Consider the following 15295-nt stretch of genomic DNA (forward strand, 5'->3'; position numbering starts at 1 on the left):
TACTCTCTCTGTTGTTACTCACACGCAATAATAATAGATAGATCCATCAGGCTCACTCATAGTTAATTATAACCTTTTGCCATGACATTATCAAGATGATACTGGATAGCTATACATTTTAGTGCATGCCATCAACACCAATTTACCTTTCTTATGTAAAAAGCTAAAAAGTAAAGATGTTTTTTAAACATGTTTTATTACCAATAGCTAAAATAAAGATCAGTTATTACACGTTTCTAAATTACACCAGAGAAAAAACAAGAAATATTTGTAAAATTGTTTGATTCACTGCCCGATTCTTTCAAACCAGTGCTTTATGATTTTATATGTCAGCCTGCTTTCAAAACGTCTGACTGTGATGTCTGAATATATGACTCCTTAGCGCAAACTCACTCACTCTCACTCACTCAAATACACACACACATACACTCACTCACTCACTCACTCACTCACACATATAACAATTAATGTTTTACTAGTCCCAGTTTGGTATAAAGAACTGCAACAAGGGTTGGTGGCTGAGCAGCATATGAAAGATACTAAGAGAGAGGGAAGGGGGGCATAGACAGCCTCAGCACCCTGTCCAGCTCAGGCAAATCCCAGAGGGACCCTAAATCCTGTTTCACTGTTAGCTCATGACAGAACCCTCCATGCAGACAAGTGGGGGGCAACAGGACCAGCACACATTTCAACCTGTCTCTCACCAATACAGACTCTGACAATGAATAATTCACACCATACGGAAGCCATTGACCCCCAAACCCAATTCACTTAATGCTCACTTAATTTTATTTCATTACTCACAATTGAGAAGAAGGAGTCGGGTGAATCCGGCAGCTGCAGCCCTGCAGAACAAAACAACATCCCAAAATAGCCCCAGGCATGACTTGAGTAGCTACATGGGCTTTATTATTGATATTTTGAACCTTTGTAATAGAGAAGGTAAAAATTCATGAGGACAGAGATTTTCAAAGCTCTGTTTATTTTTCGTTTTATGCTATTTTCAGTTTGCAGCATTAAAGATTTAACATTACAGCTACAGACCTATGTATACTTGCTAATAATCCCTTGAAATAATTTCCATTTGATTATGTGCATGCACATAATGAAACGCTATAAAAAAAAACGTGGCGGACAGAAGCTGTCAAACTTTTGTACTCAGAGTAGTTTTCTTTTTTTTGCTGGCTTCCCAATCATGTACTATTATCATTAATGAATTAAACATAAATGTTTGAAAAAATATGAATAAATTATTTTATTTTTATTCCAAATGTTGTTAACTAGCATTTTAATAATAAACTGGTTTACTCTCTTGGACAGTTGACAAACAGGTCAACCAATTTCAAGTATCAATTTCTATATTTTGATACATATAAGTTATCAATACTCTTATGTTTATTCTGTATCCATATTTAATATATGGGTAATTGACAAATAAGGTTGTCAGAGGTGAAAAAATCTAGTTCAACATTTTTAAATGTAATGATACTAATCATATGACTAATCATTTAACTTCACAAACAGTCTTGAGGGATTAAATGGGTCGCCTGTTTTCTTTTTCACATAACAAAAAAAAAAAAAGACTGTTAATTACACCACATGACTTTGATTTGGCGGACAAAACGTTTAAATATTAATCATATTTTAAAATAATATTTTTTTTACAGCTTAATTTTGTTAAAAAAATATAATTAAAGATTATTATTTTGCACTATGCATGCCAACATTTGTTTTATTAAGAATTTTCGCATCTATATTGAAATCTTGACAGAAAGAAAGAAAGAAAGAAAGAAAGAAAGAAAGAAAGAAAGAAAGAAAGAAAGAAAGAAAGAAAATAATAATGATGATAATAATAATAAATGATCGTCACATATTCTACTATACAGATTTGCCAAATTCTACATTTTGCCCAGGCATTGCAGTGTTCCCTAAGTTTGAGACTAATACCTCTGGAGGGCAGTCTCCATCTCCTCCGCGGAGGTCAAAGTTATTTGTCGGTCTCCAGTTGAGAGTACAAATGAGGATGAGCTTCCCTGAGCAGAAGCTCTCACTCGCTAATAAAGAGATCAGGTGCTTAACTGTGCCAACCACAATTACTTATTCTGACTTATTTAATACTGAATTAAAAATTGTAGCAATGTCGGCTACTATCTTAGATTAAAATCCAAAATATATGCTGCTTGAGAAAGAAACGTAAGAAAGAAAAACCACGAATGAGAAATGTCTGTAGATGTTGTTTTTCTTAGGTAGCAATGAGATCATGTTTGCTGATGTGCTATTAATCCCTAAACTCACATCTGTCTCGTTTTGAGATTTAGAAGAGATGTCATGTTATGACAATGTCATACTATGTGCTTAGATTTGCTTAAAAAAAAAATCAATGATACAATGTCAGAGATTTCAATAACTCACATGTTTCACATCTAATTCTTCCGAAACCAATTACGTCAATTATTTATTTCCTACGGACATTTAGAAGAAACAACTGAAACAAAGATAGCTGAAACATAACCGAGAGCCCCATTAAGCCTCTTGAGCTACGAAAGAACTCAAGTAACAACCTCTGATCAATAGGCCCAGTTATATTCTGGGTGGGTTTATATAAGTAATCCCCAAGGAGACTCTAATGGCTGTAATTGATGTTGCCCAAAAAAAGGCTAAATGTCTTGATATTAAGTCCGCGTTACATTATAATAACATCATTAAGCCATTTGGTAATTATGGTCTTGGAATTAAACAAGGTCTGGTGGGGCACGGGTAGCACTCTCCTATTAGTTAATGGCGAGCGCCTGGCATGCAGTGTCGAGGAGAATGAAAGGCTTAATTCTCACAATTCTCTCTCTCTCTCTCTCTCTCTCTCTCTCTCTCTCTCTCTCTCTCTCTCTCTGCCTATCGTATAACAGGCTCTTGTCCGTGTGACTCCGTACCTGTCGCTTGTTTAAGGGCTTAATTGCTCCTAATTTGTCTGGCAAAGACCTACTATTACGACGCTGCAAAGTTGCGACCAAATTATACCCTTTATGTGAGTCGAGTGGTGATTCCAGTTGAGTGAGGTGTGGTGGGAGCTAGGGAGGGACGGAAGAGTGTCCCTTGTCATTTTCCAGAAAATAAAACAAATGGGTAAAGCCTGCAGTCCATTACCAGTTCAAGGCTCCGTTTTGAACTCAAGAGCTATTAGGCGAGTCGGTCCGGTTCCGAGCATGTAGGCCTACATTGAAAAAATAATTGTAGCAGTTGTCAAGGGCCATCAGTGGTACCCGGATTTATTTTAACATAAGCCGTCTGTTCAGGTCAGACCAGCTAGAAAATGCGCAGTCGCACGGGCGCGTGTTTTGATTGCAACATTCTCTATCCACCGTCTGCATTTAGCGAATAACAAAGCTTTCAATGTAGCCTATATGCCTACTGCAAGTAGCCTACGATATGTAAATCTTTCGTCCTAACTTTTGTATTGTTTCAAAAATAAAAATGCGATAAGCATAAATGTAAGTAAATAGTTGTTGTTAACAGTGGCCTATACACTAGCGGAACACACAAAAGACGTTGGCTCACGACTATGTTTAACCCTTGTGTTTCAATTTAAAAAATGTCCGAGTCAAAAAACTGCCATAGCCTAATAATATTATATATTCATATTATTTTCCATATTACATTTTCCATATTCCATATAAACATCAGTCCTGATCTTAACTACCAAATATGCATTCATTTTCAGGATTTGTAACCCTTTAAATGCCAGTTTGTTTATATAATGCCATGTTGTTTTTTAGAGAAAAAATTAATTATTTTCCATAGGCCTATACTAAATGCTAAGGGGAAATATTTTGGGGTGGATTATCACAGTCTGGCATATGTCAATGATTAGCAACAACATTGAATTGGATTTATTATTATTATTGTGCAGTGTCAGATTAAATAAAAACAAACACACACTCAGTAAGTACCAAGATTAGTCCTATACCAAAAATGTCAGCGTCAAAAAACGGACATGTGATATATTATATTCATTATGATATATTCATTTCAACTTTCGCTGACTTAGATTTTGTAACCAATATCAGGTCCTGGTCATAACTACCAAATATTAAATCATTTTCAGGATTTTAACCCTTTAAATGCAAGTTTGTTTATAATGCCGCTGTTGTTTTTACACACACACACACACACACACACACACACATTTATCAATACACACATACAAAACACACTCTGACATCCATACCAACACGCCCACACAATTTTAGCTGCATCATTTATTCAATTGGCCTGCAGTGCTCTATAATACAGCAAACAGAAAATAGGTGTATGTAAATGTATTTACTCCATAGGCTAAACATGAGGGGAAATTGCGCCATCTGGTGGAAAATATTAAAACTTTAATTTTGAAGGCAGGGCTCCGGAATCAAAGCATAATATCATAGATTTCATGATTTTATGCTTTAATAGCACTGGGATCAAATATTGCAGTTTTAATGGGTTTCAATGGGGAATTTTATGTCCTTAAGTTCCTGAGTGTAACTATTTTGTATACACAGTGTATTATACATGTAGGCTATTATAGGAACTGAGGTTTACAATTCACCAAAGAATACACACCTTTGGCTAAATTTATGCCGTTGGCATTAACACAGCCAAAATGATCGAAAAAACAAAAATGAAAAAAAGACAAGACAAAAATGTCCCAAAGGTCGCACAAGGGTTAAAGGTGCTGTAAGCAATTTAAACAGTCCTAGAACGTCACGTAGCAAAAAGCAACAATATCAAAATAGCGTTCTTAAACGTGAAGGCTATTGACAACTGCAAAACCGCGGCCATGTTCCACTGTTTACAGACTAGCGCTGTCACACAGACAAGTGTTATATTTAATCGCACCTATTTTATTTATATTTTCCAGGGAATGGGACATTTCCTGCTTGTGCTATGTTAATGTCATTATATTTAATGTGTTGGCTACCTAGTTAGCGCCACCATTGAGCATCCAGAGATTTCGAACTTTAAAATGTAGACTATTCAAAATAAAGCGTTAAACCTAAATGTCGCTGTTTACTCACACATTATTAGCCTATTTCCCTTTGAACGTCTTGTTTAGCAAAGAAAGAAAATGTTTTCCTATTACTTAATTCAATCAAGGCGCGGCAGGCAGAGGCTTTCACTTACCAGACTCGGACCCTCACTGACAGAGTCGGCTTTGTACCACTTTGTCCACTGCTGTCACACACTTTAATTCGAGCCTTTCTCTCTGGCATTGAAAACTATCCACAATGACATTCAATAAGGGCTGGGAGAGTGAAAACCTGGTTATTTTTATATATTCCTTCCCGGACCCTGCGGGGCCCCGTGCTGGAATGAATCACTTTTAACCTCATCTTTTTGAGGTATTGACGTGTCTCTTTTTCAGATAGTGGAAATGATGCGTTCAATAGATACAGACCATTATAACCCAAATTCTCAAAGTGAAACTACGGTTTAAAATACTCTGATAATTGTTGTCCTTATAGCCTATAGCTTAATATAGCTGGTGGTTCGCTGGATCCTAGTAATAGGGAAATCAATGAAAGCCGACACATACCTGAAGGGAAAGCATAGATAGCCTAATGTCTGTCCTAAATGATAATAGGCTACCTAAATGATCGATGGGCTATTTAAAATCTTGGTTTGTGAAGGGAAAGTGTCCCAAGTCAACCATAGCATTTTAAGAAAAATTTTCAACATCCGACATATTGCATTCCCATTTTAAGAAACCCATGAATCACTCTCTCGGGAACTAGTCTCAGTTAGCCTAATTGAGCAGAGTTGCAGGTGGAATGAACGCCCGCGAAGAGCCGTGTGACATCAGTCATGTGCAGGAATGCCTAACGAGTCGTAAATTAGGGCTCAGGCAGAACAATTTACAAAACTCACTGAATTAAATTAATTAAAAGAGCAACAGTGCCCATGATCGAGTGAGAAAGGACATCAAGTTTAAAACGACACTAAAGAAATAGCTACACTCCAAAAAAGATTTTCTATTTAGAAACATATCTTCCAGAAAAACCCGTCTGTGTTTCTTTGCGTTGGGCATTAGGGGTTCTTTATTCCCGCCCTTTTGGTTTTTGAATATAACTGTTAATAAATGTTTTCAAACCCACCGCGTCATTGGTTAATCGCTGCACTGGAGGAAGCTCAACCGACCAATTTTACACACAGACAACACTCTGCACAGGTAAACTTGATATCTTTATATATATATTTAACCATTAGTAGTTTTAGCAGGAACGTTATCAGGGATAACAAATCCCATTCGCGCAGTTAAATCGATGTGCTGTTTGGGAGCAAGAGGTTGGACAAATTTGCAGTCATGATTTGTAACACTTTTGTAACCTCTATGGCTCTTACTGTTCATGTTGGGGTGATCACATTTTCTCACCTCATTCACGTCATAAAAATTGAAGACGAACGTGCAGTAAACTGTATGGTGTAACTTTCCCCAAGCTGTTACTATTTGAAGCATAAACATGACTAATTGCGCAAAATTATTTTTCTCGTTGCAACATTATCCTCTACGCATTCTGTAATTATACATTAGGCTATTTTGCTCAGAGCTTCTTATCCTTTAGATTTAGAAATGTAGCCACATAGTCCAAATAAATCCTGCATATATAATCCTGATGAGAATTCCATGAAGATAGAGCCAGAGCTCATGAAATCTGTTTTTTTCTCTCTCTCTGCAGGGCATGAGACTGATGGACCAACTTTAGTGTTTATAACCCCTAATTAATAATCACAGAACGAATTAAACTAGTTTTGCCACTGCTTGAAAAAAGCAGCAGAGAACATACGTTTTTGCAAAATGCTGGGGCAAATATTAAGCGCTTTAACCTTTACAAAGTAAAACTTTCTGTAACTGGTGATTTTCTATAGCCATAAGATTGTCTTTTTTATTTTATAGATCTCTACCATAACATGCAAATGAGACCAACTCAAGAGGTGAGCTGTTATTTTGTTTAAAATACATTATGACATTATGTTCTGAAAAAAGGTTTTTTAATTTTTTTGTGATTTCATGTATCCATCCCACCGGCGGTATGATTGTCTGCTCTGGAAACAGCACAGGCTATGCCTGCCTTAAAGCTATCAGAATATGAGTTTTAAGTTTTAAAGAGTTGTATATCTCTTTCTTTTTTCATATCTATTTTTGCCATTCATTTCTACACTGTAATTAATACAATGTAATTTCTTTGTGTCATAGGTTTAGAGTTAAAATGCATTCTAGCTGTGTTCGCTGAGGATACTTCCACACTCTCATGGCGAAATCATACGACTTTTCTAAAGTGACTAATTCGATATTCGACTATTAATCTGTACAACTTTCACTACAGCCAATGACGCCCTGGACATCGTTTCAATTATTTACTGGATGCATAAACATTTTGCTCAGTCACAAAAAAATATATATCTTTTTTTTTTTAAAAAAACCCATACTTTATTTAATTTTTTTCTTTTTCACATTGTGAAGGGCTCACATATATTCAGGGTTGGGAGGGTTACTTTTGAAATGTATTCCACTACAGATTACAGAATACATGCTGTAAAATGAAATTTGTAACATATTCCGTTAGATTACTCAAGGTTAGTAACGTATTCTAAATACTTTGGATTACTTCTTCAGCACTGGATTTTTTTCACTTCTTTTGACTATAAAAACTCTGCCAGGTAAAGTAAGACAAAATACACTTTAAAAATACATTCTCTGAAAAAAATCGAAATATCTTTTGCAGTGTTGTTTCTAAAACAAGATAAATCAAATTGATCTTGTTTTAAGGATTTTTAGATATTTTTACAGGAAAACAATAAATAAATTATTATCAAGAATTTGCACATGCATTTATTGACTTTAACGTTATGTATTTGTTGATGTATTTATTCATGTAAATATGTATATTATATTTACATGAATAAATACATGAACAAATACATAACGTGAAAGAGTCAATAAATGCATTTGCAAATGAATTAGCAGACCCACATTGCTCCAAACATTAAGGCTGAGACAGAAACGTGAACATTCTATAATATTTTATAGAGAGAGCTATGTATACATAATATTTTATTAACGAGTATTTTTTTTTTTTTTTTTTTGCATTTGGAATTGTTTAATCACAATAATTTATTTATTCACAATAATTTATTAATGTATTCAGCCTACAATTGCTGTTAAAGCATTATGTTTTCCAAAATTTTTCCATATCAAAGAAAAGTACTTCATTGACACATACTTGTGTATATATAAATTTGTGTATACAGTATATAAAACCATAATTGAGGCTATATAGGAGCAGAAATATAGAACATCAAAAAGGTTCTTTATTACACTATTGAGGTTCTAAAGCATTTTCAGATGAAGGTTCTTTATAGAACCTTTAAAACATGGTTCTATTTAGCACCAAAAATGGTTCTGCTATTGTTACAAGCCGAAGAACCCTTATTTAGTACTATTTAGATCCATTTTCAAAGAGAGAAGGGGCAGTACCGCCTCTTGCAGTGTGGGTGGGGCTGACAAGAAAAGACTACATTGTGCAGTTCATTTAGTTAACAAGTGAAATAATAGGGAAGCGTGCAGAGTGAATGACGAGAGAAAAGGCACAAAACCCTATTGAGAGCTCTCAGCCGCCAGTAGCGTAGGTAACCGTCACATGGACGAACTGGCTCTCCAACTATTTAAGCAGGACCACTTTCTCCTCAGCATCATTCTGCCGTCGATCCTTGGCTACAGATACTGGAACGAGACTCACATAGATAAACTTTTAACAGCTCTCAAACACTAATAGAAGAAACACAGCGCTATCAAGATGCCAAGATCATTTCTTGTGGATTCCTTGATATTGCGGGAGAACAGCGAGAAAGGAAGAGAGAACAGCCCGCCGTTATTTCCTTACGCTATGCATCCATCTCATCCTCTCCACGGTCTTTCCGCAGGCTCCTGCCACTCTCGCAAAGCGGGCTTGTTATGCTTTTGCCCGCTGTGCGTTACGGCGTCACAGCTGCACCCGTCGCCTCCAGCGCTACCAATCATCAAGGCTTCCTTTCCTGCCTTCGGCTCCCAGTACTGTCACTCTGCGCTGTCCAGGCAGCACACCACTTCTAGCGGTGTAAACCTCAACAGCGGCTCGGGGTTATACCAAGCCACGTATCCAGTTCCAGATCCGAGACAGTTCCACTGCATTTCCATAGGTGAGTAACTCTTATCAAACGTCTAACATTGAAGAATCATAATAAAAGACAGTAAAGTCAACTTCTTACTAGACTCTACGACCTTTCTTTTCTACTCTATTTCAACTTTACCCATATTAATAGCTATTCTCATGTTTCTTTTCAACAGAGAATAATAGCAACCAACTGCAGAGCAGCAAGCGCATGCGCACCGCGTTCACCAGTACGCAACTCCTGGAGTTGGAGAGGGAGTTCACTTCCAACATGTACCTGTCAAGACTTCGGCGCATAGAGATCGCAACTTACCTCAACCTGTCCGAGAAGCAAGTCAAAATTTGGTTCCAGAACCGCCGCGTAAAGCACAAAAAGGAAGGCAAAAGCAGCTCCCATAGGACGGGCTTGCACAACTGCAAGTGCTCTTCGTCCTTATCCTCCGTCCGGTGCTCTGAGGAAGAGGATGATCTGCCCATGTCACCCCCGACATCAGAAAAAGAGGACGCAGATCTGTCCGTTAGCCCATGAACTCGTATTCATTATTACCTCAGCAGACTCTCTACGCCACACCTGTGGAATCTTGAATGCAGCCAAAAAAATCGACGGCACCTGCGTGCGCCGTCACCTGTAAATAGCGAGAAATAAGAAAACCTTTATATATGTTCTGGGTCTGCGTATCCCTTTAATGTTGTAAATTTGTATACATGTTCTATGTTTGTATTGTATTTGTATTTTTTTCATTTAGAGTACAGGATAGCTCAAGCACAGTTTTGGAACGGAATGGAAATATGGGATGTAACCGAGAAGGCGAACTAACTAAACGTCACTTCAATGACAGCATTTCTTATTGCACTTTTATTGTAATGAGAATATTTATTTATTTAAAAAACTTAATTGCTGAAAATAAAGAATATTTCTTAGTGACAAAATGTTGTCTCATGTCAGTTGATTTCACAAGAAGTAGCCTATAAGACAACCACTACAACTTACACCAGTGGTGAAGCTGTACAGTATTATTACGTTTCGAAAGATATAATTCAACAAAAGAATAAATATCTTTCTTTCGTTCATTCATTCTTTCGTTCTTTCTTTCAATAGTGAGCCGTAAGTTTGGATAGCCTCCATGTTACTTTGATATGCGCTATTCTTTTACTTTTTGTTAAGAATCTACCTACTAATTTGAGAGAAATAACCCAAAAATTTAGATTCTTCACCTTCATACAATATTTAGCTTAAAACCTGAAAGAAAATTATATAAAAAAAAGAAAATCCAACATCTGTCTGCCTAGGAGGATATTTGAACACTGGAATAGAGGCAAAAGTGTGCTTATACAAAAAATATACATATGCCGCCCTATTCTTAAACACGACATTTAGGAAAAGGCGTTTAGCCGTTTTGAGGACCGCCTACACGTGTCCAATAAAAACTGTTTAAAACATTTTGATACAATCAAATGAATTTATTTTAGGTGTAACGTATCATAGATTAAAAAAGGTCTTCACCAAGGGAAACAAACCGCAATGCGTAATTTAAAGCTTATCAGAACGAGAGGCATGTGTTGAGCGCACGCCAACTACCTTTAATAAACATTTAGAATGTCTTTAAATGGGTTAATCATGCAAGAGTCCACGACCGCCTGTGGCCGTTAAGCTAAAGAATATAGGAACTAATAAAACATATTCTAAAATACCCAATCTACTCTGACCCTGTCGTCGTAAAAGATTGGGGTATTTACGCATCTTTATGCTCCTCTATTTACAACTCAATTGCATCGAGATCGATTTCCGTCAAGAATTCCAAAGAGACGCGTATTCATCGAGTTCCCCATGGCATTCCCAGGGGACGCAGCAGAAAGTGTCCCCCAGGCGCGGGGCCTCTCCGTTTAACACTGAGCCCTTTAGCGCACGGTCCTTAACAGTCTCGTGAGAGGGGGTTAATAAAACCCAAGTAGTGTATTAATACACAGACAATAATACGCAAATGAATAAAATATACAAGTCAACGAGACAGATTAATCGATGTTTGTATTTAAATTTATTTAAAGGGGTCGAGGCGCACACATGGTGACGATGGTGATTAGTGTTTTGCCTGTCGCGTTTGAGATTGCTGACACGATTATGTGCTGCATATTTTAATGCATAAATGAAAAGGCATGACGACAAATGAATGAATGTGTGAATCATCGTTTAATTTATAGGCTAACTCAGTACAAAAATTATAATCCACAACAAATTGTTCCCCAAAATGAATGACCATTAGGGTAGACATCTCATCGAAAACTAACATCTTTAATAATTTAAGAAAAAACAAACAAAAAAAGACCTGTGAAATATTACTCGTTCAATTTGAAAGGGCACTTCAACCTTTCAATTTTCTTTTATCTTTTTCTTCTGGTTTAATGCGCACTATGGCTCTCAGTTTTACCAGTTTAGCCAGACCGATACCATATCCTGGAAAACTGGTTTTGACGCTCTCTACACCATCATCATTGCGCTTTAAATCTTAATTGAACTATTTGAAAATTGGGGTTTAATCTTATTTCCTTTTCTCGCAATTCATCATCATTCATCGGTATCAACAAAGGCTCTTGTGAGATCGACACATTTACTAAATAATTCAAGTCATTATGGGATATTGGGCGCTCTAGCAAACTCTCCTTTAATGGTTCACTTAAACATTTGAACAAAACTCTAATATTTGCATTTGTTAAGATATAGGATTAGACCATTTAGTTAATTACATCATACAGTCTCATTTGCACCATGCGTACTCTGCAAATCGCCCTTTATCCATTCAATTGCCCGGGGGTATGCGCCCTGCGGGTGTTTTAAGCCTGGTACTCCTCAAAATTCTCAATGTATTCTTAATTTTGCGCCGATCAATTCATTGAAGCAAAAAGTGCTACAGAGTCTTTTAAGAGGAAGAAAAGCGAATTGTGACGTGACCCTGACAGAGGCTGCTGAGAGGGCTTGCCTGACGCTCGAGGGTCGGATGAGTCAGGCCCCCATTTATCAGACTCGCCCTTGTCTTTCTTCCAACAAATTTTTCATGTACGGCTTTTCTTAGACTTGTCTCTTATCTATCAGATTAAAAGAGCAGCTTGTAACAAATCAGTCTGCCCGATTTACAACAACATTAAAAGCGGACAAAAGCGACAGTCCGTCAGTACCTGAGTCTGGTAGACGGTGAGGCGCTGCAGCTGATTCGATGAGTTGAAAATGCGCACGAAACAAAATACTTGAATCCAGAAAAAGAGCCTTTGTATGTTTCTTTAGAAATCAAGCAATTCTGCATGACAAAGGACAATTAATAAGCCGTCTTTTCACGACCAGCAGCTGGTTTCCCTGTCAAGGAAAGTTGGAAAAAATTCGGACTGAATGCGCGCAAAAGCCCTTTGCGCGCAGACAGCTACCCAAGGTGACCCATTTGGCACAGTTAAAATAAGCAGGCCGAGGCAAAAGCGAGGGAACTGTCAAAAACATTTAAGCTAGAATATCTTGAAATTGTAAATCCCTTTATGTGGAGGGACGCTGCCGATCTGGGTTAGACGTACAATGGACGTGGTTAAGTTGGAGAGGCTTCGGAAACGGACACGTGGCCTCTCAATGAGAGATTTTTGGGAATCGCGTGGCTCGTAGCGAGTCTAAACGATGTTCAATCTTTATATTTACACTGATAAAAAAAAACCAAAAGTACTATTTAGCTACTGTTTGTGTTCAAAGTTGCGCAATATTTCTTAAAAAAATGATATTCACGATATTAAATGTACCGATTAATCCCAGTGTCGCAGCGACTCGATTTAAAACTATGTTTTTTACATGTTCCAATCTTTCAAAATCCCATAAAGAGTTCATGTCATGAGATCTCCACATTGAATGAGTCATTAAGCAGTTATTGATCTTCTAGGTGTAAAAATATGTTAAGCTTTGTTATAGAATATGTAAATGACCTGCAGTCTTAAAAAAGCGGGCAGTTTGTGCATAGTCTACAATTAGGCATAACCCGTCAGTGCTCGTGTTGGTAGGTTAGGTTTTAAGGGACTAGTCAGATGAATCTGCCTTGATGGATCCAGTCAGAAAATGTAAACGCCAGTCTCATCGATAATGGGCTTGTATAAGAGCATCCTTGTCCACGGGCAGTCTAGACATTTGGTCACGCTTTTGCTCAAGTTTACGCATACAGAAACAGGAAGCCTATTTAATAAAAATAAAAACTATAATAACATTTCAAGATATTTCCACCTCAATACACGACTGTCTCACACAAACTATCAAAGACAGAATAGTGGGACAGACTTCACAAAGCCCGGAGCATTTTAAAATTAATTCAACGGTTTCCAGTGAGCTTTTTACTCAGTATCAAACGGTTTGATGTTGTTCATGCAGAATTGAATCACTCCATACTGACACAATGCGAGGGAGAGAGGCTGCTATTCGATTCTGCACCTGCAATGTCAAGAGGTCGAGAAATAATGAACAGGGCTGACTCAGAACTGCGCTTTCAAGTGTTAACTCTTGTAAAATGATATAAAGAGACAAGACACACACAAAAGCACTCGCGTACCCGCCTGTATGTTTTCAGTGGCGCTTTCCAAACTTTCACAGCCTTCTAAATTCTCTTTTTGATTGAATTTTGCACAGTTAAACAGTTCCAGCCACCTCCTACCCTCAGTGCCATTGATGTCTTTCTGACCTGATAAAATGCGCTTGGCTGCCGTCAAATGGGCCAGCTTTGCCTGTTCACATTTAAATATGGGAATTAGTCATGAGCCCTGTCACAAGCAGCAGAAATTGCTAAATTGTTGGCCTCTTTTCAGCGACGAGAGCGCCGGGGTCTGCATTCATTACATTGAATTTAGCGTCGAGGTGAGAGACCTTTGTGGCTGTCTTTTACCGGGATGTCATAACAAGGAATCGTTCTGGAAATGAGTGGGCGTGAGCAAAAGGGAAGAGGAGGGGTGACGCGCCCTCGGTTTGATGCAGCGTCATTTCGGTTTCAAGCGGATTCTGATATTTAGTTAAACAAATTAACTCACAAACACTTCTGAGGGTGGGCGCACATGGAAACTGCAAACATAATTAATAAAGTTCATGAGCTCAATAACAGACAGGCAGTTTGATATCAGTCAAAATCGTACAAGCCAAGCATCCTCAGAATTTTATTTCGATCTGTGGGAAGATGTCCCCTTGAGAATATGTGCTTAAGAATGTATTTCGATGTACGTTTAGCATGAAGATAGTGCATCATCCAACATATCATGGGAAATACATAGAAACATTTGATAATTTAGTTGTAATAGCACAAAATAAATAAATAAACTGGCCATTTTACCCAACCACTGGGATGAAGCCCCCGTGGTAAACTTATCCCGGCTTTCATCTGATTTTTACAGAATGTATAAAATTAAATTGATATAATTAAAAAAAAAATATTTGGTGTAAAAAAAAAAAAATAATAATAAAACTAAATCAAGCAATCAAGTAAACTTATGCTATGCATTATATACAGGCTTAAATACATATTTAGACGCCTATTTTTTATTTTATTTAAGAGATGTCGTAATAGCAATGATTCCACACAATTAGCCGATAGCGAATAGAATATTTTTTAAAATGTACATCTAACTCATGGAAATATTAAACAATAAAAGTGAAAAAAATGTTTACTCCACAAATCTAAACACATTGTGCCCACAAATCTCCACACACCTACACTTACACCTACATCTCCTAATGTCCAACAAAATAGAAAGTCACAGATCATAATTTTCCAATCACACAAAATTAGATAAATTAGCCTCAAAGCATTTCCTATGGAATAAATATCACAAATGTAGATATTTAGAGGAAATGTCAACATTTAGAGGAACGCACGCATTAAATAATGAGATTTATTGCCGTCTATGACTATGGTCAAGCGAAAAGGTCAAGATATGCCAGTTCACAAATTTGAAGGGAACGTTGACGTAATGGAGTTACAGCGCCATCTGATGGTACTACAGAACAAAAAAACACACTAGGTTAGAAGGAGGTTATAGGTATAGGTAGGCTAAAGAACCTCCCACCCCGATCCAAAGCTATGTGCAACTTAAATAGTTAATTTAATTACAAC

The 15295-nt window shown here is 37.2% G+C and overlaps 1 protein-coding gene across 1 annotated transcript; it reads left to right on the top strand.

The window, feature by feature from the left end:
- The first annotated feature begins 8753 nt into the window (after positions 1-8753).
- Positions 8754-10014, top strand: LOC127643212 (GS homeobox 1-like). Its single transcript, XM_052125846.1, has 2 exons — positions 8754-9210; positions 9359-10014. Exons 1-2 carry the CDS (start codon positions 8829-8831, stop codon positions 9709-9711), a joined length of 735 nt encoding a protein of 244 aa, XP_051981806.1. The 5' UTR covers positions 8754-8828; the 3' UTR covers positions 9712-10014.
- The last annotated feature ends 5281 nt before the right edge of the window (positions 10015-15295 follow it).

This window comes from Xyrauchen texanus, chromosome 4, assembly GCF_025860055.1.
Source record: "Xyrauchen texanus isolate HMW12.3.18 chromosome 4, RBS_HiC_50CHRs, whole genome shotgun sequence".
Taxonomy (NCBI): Eukaryota; Metazoa; Chordata; class Actinopteri; order Cypriniformes; family Catostomidae; genus Xyrauchen; species Xyrauchen texanus.

Coding starts and splice junctions, on each gene's coding strand:
- LOC127643212 (XM_052125846.1), top strand. CDS start 8,829: ATGCCAAGATCATTTCTTGTGGATTCCTTGATATTGCGGGAGAACAGC. Junction 9,211..9,358: donor GTTCCACTGCATTTCCATAG/GTGAGTAACTCT, acceptor TCTTTTCAACAG/AGAATAATAGCAACCAACTG.